Raw genomic sequence first — 10823 nt, forward strand, 5'->3', positions numbered from 1 at the left:
AAGGAACATCCATCAAATCAGAAGTGCAATATATCACACTGCTGATACCCCTAAAACACAAGTGAGCTTGTCACATCTGAGTCTGTAACTCTGAAAGACTGCAACTGCTCTCAAGAACTTGCTCTTACTTATAGCCAGCGCAAACAACCTATAATTGTAGATTGAAGCCTGACCTTCAATGAGATATATAGCATTTGACCGAATGGTTGGTTTGTTTTTTTCTCCTTCTAATCTTACACTACACTCACTCTCCACTATCACCATCGGTTTCTAATTCCACTCTGGATGAGAGGCCAACATATCCTCTATGACCAAGCCTCAATTGCGTATGGATTGAATGTTTAAATTGACAAGATCTAGCCGATAAAAGTTTAAAATAAATCTCATTATACAATCATTTTCAATATACATGGTGGATTGATGGTAGGATAACTAATTTCATAGACTTTAATTTCTCAAGAGGCTGAAGACATTGCTTAAAATGCTTTGATAATATACAAGCTTATGCATTTATTAATATTGAAATTATGTTTTTAAGAGTAGAAAAAATACCCTGCTGCAACAAATAAAGATGTTTGTTTCACCTCAACCACCACTAATTGGAGGTATTATGGCCAACTCATCTTTGTCTTGAACAACTGTTGTGTCTGCTGCATACTCCTCGTTCAGCGCCAAAACCATGCACCCTTGAATCTCTTCCAAGCTCGGAAACACTACAAGAAGTTTCTTCAAACAGTCTTGAGTGGTGCTTCCAGATGAAACCTCAAGTAGCATCTCACTCAAGCCAGTAATGTCTCGTGCTCTTGCAAAAAACAATACTTTTATCTTCACCAAGGAAGATTCTTTCTTGGTGTCTCCATTCATCGTATCCGCTTCCTTCAAACAAGCAGCAACTGGAGACAAAATCAGTACATGTAGGTGAATTCATACAAGTGATTTTGTGGTAATTCAAACAAGGAATAATTATATAGGATCCAAAATACCATATACATAGGTTTCATAATTTTAACTTTTGAGTCTAATTTTGCCCACAAAACACATCTAGAAATGGATTTGAGAATGGTGATATAAAATTGTAAGCAAAAGTGGAACTTATGCAAATCATAATTTTAGGTTTGTATTCAAGTCACTCGGAATGAGATGAATGGGAAAAACGAACAAGTTATGATCTCCTCCCATAGAGGCAAATGAAGTTGGTGAGCCATATGATGGGCAACTATCTCCTGCGGATTGAGAAGATAATAAATTTGTAGAGAAAAACATATTGCATAAAGATCAAAATCAACGTAAGATTCTAAATATACTATGGAAGTTCTATTTCTTCATTTTAAGCACACAAGAGAGGCTGAAAGGCAGTCCGTCCTATATAGGATCAGACCAAAGACTATAAAATTCTCTAACATATTGACCTACTCTCGTGTAATTTTATCCTCCTACAGGCCTCTCTATGTTTTCGTGCTCCTTGTCCATGTCTATATAGATAGTAAAGATAGTTAAATTATGTGGGATTAGAGGGTCAAACATAACAGTCCAACATTACTAATCACCAATCAGATGAGTAGGAAATAAAAATGTAACATGAACAATTAAGATATCTAATAAACTTCATGAGCATCAAGATCAATCTCAATGTCCTAAACTAATTTGCAAATTAAAAAGAATCAGTTTGTTTCATAGTTTTTTATTGCGGATGGTGGCTCATGGCAAAGAGCCAAAATCCACCATAGTATTATGGCAAATGGACTAAAAAACAAAATGTATATTAAAAAAACTAACATGCAGAGAAACTGCACATGTAATAGATTATAAAATCTAAGTAAAGCAACTTTTTCAGTAAATTCAGCAGCAAATAGACACAACATTAAGTCTTAACACGCCAAAGACAAAGACAGAGAATTTAAATGTCAACCATGACATAGCCAAATACTAAAAAACACAAAAGAAACACCAAAGACATTGTCTTGAAGGGGCTGTTAGTTGTCTTGAAGTATACATAGTGAGTAGTTACTTATGTAAAATTGTAAATCAAAATAAAGGATATAAAAAGTGAGGTTCAGAACTTCAGACTAAGAGAGGGAATGGAAGATCTTACCTTCTTAGGAATGGAACAGAGTCTCGAAAAGAGAGTGAAAGAAGAGCTGGAAAAGGAAACCACCTGGGGAGGAGGGCTAACCCGCAGCAGCGATGATGATGCGTTGGCGCCACCACCAGCAGAGAGAGAGAGAGAGAGAGAGAGAGAGAGAGATTTGGGGTTGGTGAGGGAGAAATTTCCAACAAACCCGCCGTTTTCTCCATTCAGGTTGTGGACTACCATGGTATTGCCACAATTGTAGCTGCTGTGATTCCCACAATGCAGCGACCCCCATATGGCGGGCGGGGCCAAAACCAGCCATGCCATTCACCATGGCTGCTGTTTTAAAACACTGGTTTGTTTATAATCCAACAAGCTCAGATAACTATAATCCAAACTCTATTTAAAAGGGAGAGGTGCAGTGGGACTTAATTAAGCTTAAGTGGCTTAAGCCTAAATAATAAAATCTCTACAATTCAAAGGCAATATGCCAAACTTGTTCCAGAGACTAAACAAGTAATGGCAATAGTATTAGATTGCGAAAGTCGCCAATAGTAATCACATATGTTTGGCAACGTTGTGCTACATTTATAGAAGGACGACAAAGCAAATCAACAGGATAAGCTCGGACATATGAAGAACGAACTAGATGAATATTACTGTAGTAAAATATCCCTCACTGGAAGCTTTACTAGCCGAAATTCATATAATTTAAACCACCTCAAACCTGTGAATGGCATAGCCAAAAGCACAAAACTTCAAATTCCCTAGTGCTAAGTGATTCCATTGCTATCTTTGTCAAGAATGAAACAATAATTTCCAAGCAAAAATTTTCTGGCCCTTCCACGCAGAACAAAATTTATGTAGAAAATCTTGTAACAATACCATGGCCAAATACTAATTTTACACCGTGTCCCAAAATTTGTGTTAAGGAGAAGTTATATAGAGCATGGTCATACAAAATATTATAAACACTTACCATTCCTCTATATTATAAACATTTACCATTCTAATCCCTCTTTCCATCAATGAACTCATTAATCCTCTTTACTAGTTAATCAAAAGGAAATAGTTATATGGATCCATGAAGAGGCCAGTGACAATAAAACAGAACATAGGAGACACGGTTAACCTGAATCAACTCAACTATCATTAACATGAACAAAAACTGCTTGCTAATTAATCCAAAACAACTAACAACAACAGTCATCGATTGCAAAAATCACTGTTCAACGCAAGTAGCAACAAGGGTAGAATTCACCCGCTCAGCATCAATAAACCTAGATAATTGAGATAAAGGATCAAATGAATTTAAAATAAATAACTATTCTGTTAACAATACATTTGTAGCATAATAATAATAATAAATAAATAAATAAATAAAAGTAAAAGCAGTGCACACCTTGCAGCGAACCGGAGGCGGTGGCGTGAAGACTCAGCTCGTCACGGAACACGGCTGAGAGATGGATGAGAGACGAGAACTCCGGTGAGATAGCGGAGCAGTGGTCAGTGGAAGAGACGACGATTATTTTTTTTCCCGGTCAGAAAGAGAGAAATAGTGGGACTCTTTCCTTTCAGGCAGCAGGCCTTATTTGGATAGAGTTAAACACCCGTACAGGCCTCAAAGTTTTTTTTTTTTGTTAATAATATTACTTAACTCGACAGATCAAAAACTTCAATGCATATCAAAACTTTATTTTAAAATTTTTTTACTAATTAATAGCGGATACATGAACTAAAATTCAAACCTCCCAAAATTTGGTTAAGCGAACTTGGTTAAGTAAATTAGTGAAGTTCGAAACTCTTTATGCTTGAACCCAAAGCCGAAGCATATTTGTTCATATCAAATTTGACAATTTTTATCCGACTTTATTTTCAGATCGGTTTTGGATCAAATTTTGGCAGACTTGGTTTGGCCTGAAGTTTTGTTTTATAGTTAAAATATATATTTTATGTTAAAATGGATAACAAAATGTTATATTCTTATATTTTCATTAATATTTTTTTATTTATAGTATTGTTTTTTATTTAATATAATATAATTTATTTTAGTATAAATGTTATACAATATTTGTTAAATTTTATTATTTTATTATATAAAATTTTAAAAAATTTTATATACTAATTATCCATAGAATTGATCTGATTTAACCTATATTTTTGGGGATTCATTTAAGGTCAGATTCAAATTATTAAATTAGGCCCAATAAAATTTAGTGTCAGATTCAGGTCTATTTAAATCTGCCCCAACCCATATACATCCTCGCTATGGGTCTTTATCACATCAACAAACAATATGCAAGCAGCATGGGTTGAGACGTGGGCTGTTAATGTTTTTGTATCCGGACTCACAAACATTTGATTTGCAGGTTTGGTTTGATCATTTGAAGAAAAATTATGCAATCCAATTATATATAAAATGTTCAGTTTGGTTTGGTGATTTTTGTAAGGCCAAACAAACCAAACTAATTAGAATTGGATTGGTTTGATTTAGTTTTTCGGTTCTAGTCAGTAATTAAAAAAAAAACAAAATACATGTCCTAAACTCCTAATCATATCTAGTGTACTAAAAAATTGTCCCAAGCTATTTTAACCAACATGCAGATCATGGGAAGAGTTTCAAGTATACCAGAAATATCGGTATTTCAGTTGTTTTAATCGTTGATCTGAATTATAAAAGATATATATAAACCAACGGTTAAAATAACTGGAACACCGGTATTCTTCAGTATACTTGAAATTTTTCCAATATCATGTACCAACACACAATTAATAAAATAACAAATTCAATTTGTAGTAATTTTCACCTCCTCTGATGATTTCTGCCAGCTTTTTAATAATATATTTTTTTTATCACAAGGCATTCACATCATGTAGCACTACTCAAAAGAAAATCATGTACACAATGTTAGAAATGCAGTATGTGCATAGGGAAAAAACACCTTGAAACTAGTTATAAGATTACATATAGCATTACGTATAAAATAAATGAACAGAGCATCATAAATACCAAAAGGATGCATATTAGATAACTTTTCATGCCAGTCAAGAATCAGCTAAATTGAAGGTAGAAAACGAAGGCGGTTTTGGAAAAAAACAGTGATGGAAAGAAAGGTTCATCACAGAACTAATTTCTAGGGTTTTCAAACAAGTTCTTAATGTAAAATTTGGAAAAGCTATTTTATCAATGCAATAGAACAAAATTAGTGGCTACTAGAATCCAATCCATGTAAAGCTCTAGCAAATGCACCTTTGAGTACTGAAATGCACTAGTATTAGTAGGTTTGGAAAATACATCTCAAGATTCAAAAAACACTGATATATTCTTACTTGAACTGAAATCAAACTGTAAAAGTATCACAATTCATAAAAAAATTAGCATCTATTAGTACTGACTACTGAATTTACAAACACTTAAAAAAATCAAACTGCAGAAGTTATCACACTTCACAAAAAAAACAGCACCAATTAATTAAAATTTATAATCAAATAATCCTAACTAAGCAATCAATTAGTACTTACTACTAAATTTACAAACACACTTAAAAAAATCAAACTGCAGAAGTATCAGAATTTACCAGAAAAAATAACACTAATTAATTACAATCATAAATCAGAATCATAACAAGAAATCAACAATTTAAAAACAGAATCATAGTGCTGACTAGTGACTAGTGACTACTGAATTTACAGACTTAAAAGGAATCAAAAACCCAAAGGTTAAAAGAATTTAAAAATATCATAAATTAGAATCACAACAAGAAGTTAACAAAATATGACAAGTAAACAAAATTTAAAAGCAAAATTAGAAAAAATAAAAAATCGTAAGGCTTGGAAATTTTAAAAACAAAATTTAAAGTTCAAAACAAACAAAGAATCAGAAAAAATAAACCGGTGAGAAAAAGAGAGCGCACAGAGTAGTTGTGTTTGTGACATAGGAGCATAGTTGTCAAAACCAAACCGGTGATCGAACCAGTAAAATCGGTCATACTTAAATAAAAAATATAAAAATAGTCAAAAGCATACTTTGGAAAAGGATGCAAATATCAAGTTTGCGAATTGAAATGCTAAGTAGAACAATGAAACTATCTAAAGGTCATCCTTATTTATGCTCATAGAATTTTTCATTTTATTTACAATAAGTCATATAAAAATAAGTTGAGGACTCCTTTGCCTTACGCTTAATACTATACTGAATTGATTTTTTGTGCAATAAGAGAAGGAAACAGAAAGACGAATAAAAAAGAATTGTAAGCTGAGATAAAAAAGAATCACTTATATCTATTGGTCTTAACCTTTTCTAAGTTCTAAGACCTACACCTTATATACAACACTACACGTCTACACCAAATACCAGTAAAAACCAAAAACCAGTTTCTGCAGTCAGTTAGTTAAGTTCTTGTAAGTTCTTGTAAGCTTTTGAATCTTGCATTCTTGAACTTCTTGATCTGTAGTCTTAATTGTAATGCAATTACATACCCCAGTTTAGTTTGGTTTGGCTCAGGTTTAGTGTGAGAACCAAAACTCGAACCCAATCGAACAAATAGTGAAAATAGTTTAGTTTGGTTTGGCTCAGGTTAAATTGTAAACTTTTATTTTTTCAATTTTTTCGATTTTTTATTGGTTTGATTATCGGTTTTTGTGGATCGGTTGATCAATGGATCAATTTTGAACATTCTTATTTAAACTCACACTAATAGTGAAAATTGCCCCTGAATGAATTTCAATCAATAAAGAATCCTCTTATTGACAACTACCCAATACAGAGGCACAAAAAAGGGAGGTTTTTTTTATTGTAGAGGCGTCGATCAGATAGAAGAGTGGTGGACTGGTGGAGACACTGGACGGCGATGTATAAAGTTGTGTTTGTCCTTTAATTATATTTCTAATTTCTCCTATTTAAAATTTTTTTTTTAAAGTTAAAGCTCAACACAATAAAGTGGAGCAAAGGGATTAACAATGACTAACTACTCAAAATACAAATCAACTCCAGTCATTTTCGGCATAGCCATCAGCAACCAAAGGGATTACCTCCACTCCAGTCATCAGAAAACAAAAAGGACCTGTTTATAATTTTTTTCACCACACTTGAGCCTTGATTATTGAAAATTCTAGCATTCCGTTCTAGCCAAATTGTCCAGATAACAGCGAAGAAACCAATCAACCACCTCTTCCTCTCATCCTTCCTTGCTGAGGTATTCGTCCAACTTTCAAAATATTGCTTTAGAGTACCCGGCATGATCCATATCCTTCCAAGAGCAAATAGCCAAGCACACCACACCTGCCAAATAACCTCACAACCAACAAACAAGTAAAACGCAGACTCTACTGACTTACAACATAAGGCGCATAAATTATCATTTTGGTTAACTACACCTAATCTACACAGTCTTTCTTTAGTATTCGCCCTCCCCACCAACACAAACCAAGAAAACAACTCAATCCATAAAACTCCATTTGATCCTATCATACGCCTTTTGAAAATCTAGTTTAATTATCGCTGCGCTCTTTTTTCTAGACTTCAACCACTGCACAGTTTCGCAGGCAATCAACGCCCCATCATGTATTTTCCTCCCCTTCACAAAAGCACTCTGTGTCTCACCTACTAAACCTGGCATAACCTTCCTCATCCTCTAAACCAACACCTTAGATATGACCTTATACACACAACCCACCATACTAATCGGTCGGAGGTTTTTTATTTCCACAACTCCAACAAATTTTGGCACCAACGCCATCCAAGTGACATTCGATTCTATAGGTAGCCTAGACGATTGGAAAAAATCCATGACTGCTTTAGTGAACTCCCTCCCAACTTCTTCCCAACACTTCTTGATGAAATTCATATTATACCCATCACTTCCTGGAGCTTTTGTTGACTCACAATCCCAAACTGCATCCTTTATTTCTTCGACAGTTGCCATTAACTCCAATTCTGTTGCCTCTTTCTCATCTATCTAATATACCATCTCTTGCAAGAGCTAACCAGAGCCTTTCTTCTAACTTCCATGGTTCCATCATATACTCCGTTACTAACCATGTCGTCCACTTTCTTAATCTCCTCCTCAAACCTTTTAATCCTCATGTCCATATTTCCAAAGTTCTCTTTATGCCATCTACCCAGCGGAATTGTCATAGCCTTCAACTTGTCCAGGAAATGCACCTCACCTAAGCACCTCCATTCCTCCTTCACCATCCTCAAGAAACCTTCATGAGTGAACCATGAATCCAGACTACGAAAAGGTCTCGGCCCCCCTCCTCACCTTGTGACATCCATAACCATTGGACAATGATCTGACAATCCTCTTAGTCCTCCTCGTAGCCTTGTTTCAGGAAACACCTCTAACCACTCCAAACTAACCAGAATTCGATCTATGCGACTACAAGATTGGCCCCTGAACCATGTGAACCTACAATCACTTAATGCTAAATCCATGAGCTCCATATCCTGAATCCATGATTTAAACTCTGCAGCAGACATCGGCAAAGAAGTAGCTCCTTTTCTCTCCTCCACTTGAACGATCTCGTTAAAGTCCCCCATAAAACAGAACGACACTTGACATAATCCAGATAAGAAGCTCAGCTCCTCCCACACAACAATCTTTTCTTCCCTAGCATGCGCACTATATACTAAATAGAAAGCACAACGGAAATTATTTTTTAACAACTCTCCATCCACACACAACCATTTATCTCCTTTATAACAGTTGCTTATCTTAAAAACCATTTCATCCTACATCAACAACAGTCTGCCTGAAGCACCTTCCGCCCCCACAAACTCCCATCCTACCCCATCATTCCCCCACAGTTGCACAACATCAAATTTATTCACGACCTCTTTTTTAGTCTCTATCAAGCCTAGCATTTGTAGTTTAAAATTTCTCTTAAAGTTCTTCACCATACTTAATTTGCTAACTCCCGCCAACCTCCTAACATTTTAAGAACTAAAAATCATTTTAAAACAGTTGTACACACCTTTCTGCGATTTTTTGGACGACTTCTTCTAGCCTTCACCTTCTGTTTGGCTTGCTTTTTCTTTAGTGCTATTGCCTTGTTTTGTGCCTGGAGTATTGCCATAATGTCTTCTTCTTCATTGTACTGCACCGCTCCAGATTCGACTGCCAGATCCCAAGCCTTCCTATTTTCTTGTATTTCATTTTCCCATTTATTTTCAGACGCTTCCGAATCAACTTCACTTTCGGCATCAACTGCTGCATCCCCTAGGTCCTCTGTCACCCCCTCCCCCAGCACCATCATTCGCTACCTCCGACGCAGCCAACCCTCCTTATAGCTCAACTGCGCCTGGGCCTTCGTCTGTTTTAGCCTTTGAAGAATATGAAAAGCAATGACAACAACCTATGCAGTTCACTTTCGCAAAAGCATCAGCTTTCTCAGTGTTGCACCATTCTTTGCCACCAATCCCTTTACAATGAACCTTTCCATTCGGGTTACTCAACCTTATCCCATCCCCTGTCATAGCACAACCCCATTCCCCCTTGTGTCTTACATCAGCCTCTCCATACCCAAACAACCCAGCATGAGTTTACCTTCCCAGCCTATCCGCCTCCAAACCACCACCAAACCGTAGCGATCCCCCTGCACCCAAACTACCAGAATCGTTCCCACCGCACCCGTCTCCTTCATTTAGTTCTCTTCCCGTAACAACCCGCCTAGATCCCCTACCAGAGAGATCATCCATTGTCGCCAACGATACCCGACGTTTATCACAATACGCTACGTCCGCCGGCAACGGGCCCGGCCTCCCAGCACCAGCAGATTCAAGGCTTGATCGATCCCCCTCATCATTCGGCACCGAGCTACCCACGAACCTGCAGCCACCCCATCATATGGATCTTCTGAGCTGAAGCTCCTGCGGTCTGTCCAGCTCCTCCTCTCAACCACCAGGTCGGCGCCACTTTGGAGTATTTTTCCATCGATGCCACTCATCTCTCCATTCGTCCAGTCCTCCTTTCTACCCGGATGATGGCTTCGATCCAAGTTACTCTCAACTCGGTCCGCCTCAGGTCCACCACCAAGTCTACTTTATGGGCCTCGATAATTTAAGCCCAACTGATCCTCTTTAAGTTTAGTTTGCATATTTTGGGCCCCAAGACTAGTGGGTAAAGGATGGAGCCCACTAGCACCCAAACTTCCACTATAATTGCTACTGATCTCAACCCCAGCAACCACCCAATCTCTATTATAGTCCCATGATAAAGTTCTACCCGAATCAACTTCCGCACTTCTCGCTGGGGACCTTGCACTATCAGCCTTTGTCGTACGGAAGTTAACCTCCTTAAAAGTTATCCTTGCCGTTGTAGAATTTAAAAGTTTGTTACGCCATTCATTCAAATCATCATAGTGAATTATGACTCTACCCTGCTACTGTTCTTCCTCCCTAGTCGTCAGCAACATCAACTCCGTCGCTGCATCCCATTCCACCGGCCGCGTGTGACTACACTCACCACCACCATTACTTGTAACGTTCCCAGAATCATAGGCTCTTCCTACCATGGATCCACAATTATCTTCCGAAGCATCCATGATTACACGACCCGCTAAGGCACCAGCATCACTTTCCGCCTCCTTAACCACCACATCAAACACATTTGTGCCTACAAAAAGATGAATCTTTTCATGAATGCTATCAAACATGCATGTCTCAATCAGCACACGCCCGGTGCTAAACGAGAAGCATGATATCATCGCATCATCACAACTCACCACCTCACCCCACTGTTCACCAATCATA

The 10823-nt window shown here is 37.1% G+C and overlaps 1 protein-coding gene across 3 annotated transcripts; it reads right to left on the reverse strand.

Moving 5' to 3' along the window:
* Positions 1-357: 357 nt before the first annotated feature.
* Positions 358-3691, reverse strand: LOC107474859 (molybdopterin synthase sulfur carrier subunit). 3 transcript variants are annotated; one of them, XM_052256933.1, is made up of 3 exons: positions 3474-3690; positions 3270-3351; positions 358-893 (listed from the first exon to the last, which is right to left on the reverse strand). In XM_052256933.1, exon 3 carries the CDS (start codon positions 862-864, stop codon positions 586-588), a length of 279 nt encoding a protein of 92 aa, XP_052112893.1. In that variant the 5' UTR covers positions 865-893; positions 3270-3351; positions 3474-3690; the 3' UTR covers positions 358-585. The 3 variants fall into 3 exon arrangements, with proteins under 3 accessions (XP_052112893.1, XP_052112890.1, XP_052112892.1); XM_052256930.1 differs by lacking the exon at positions 3270-3351 and having other exon boundaries at positions 3474-3691; XM_052256932.1 differs by lacking the exon at positions 3270-3351 and having other exon boundaries at positions 358-876; positions 3474-3687.
* Positions 3692-10823: the final 7132 nt, after the last annotated feature.

Source organism: Arachis duranensis, chromosome 2 (genome assembly GCF_000817695.3).
Source record: "Arachis duranensis cultivar V14167 chromosome 2, aradu.V14167.gnm2.J7QH, whole genome shotgun sequence".
In the NCBI taxonomy this organism is placed as follows: Eukaryota; Viridiplantae; Streptophyta; class Magnoliopsida; order Fabales; family Fabaceae; genus Arachis; species Arachis duranensis.

Coding starts and splice junctions, on each gene's coding strand:
- LOC107474859 (XM_052256930.1), bottom strand. CDS start 864: ATGAATGGAGACACCAAGAAAGAATCTTCCTTGGTGAAGATAAAAGTA.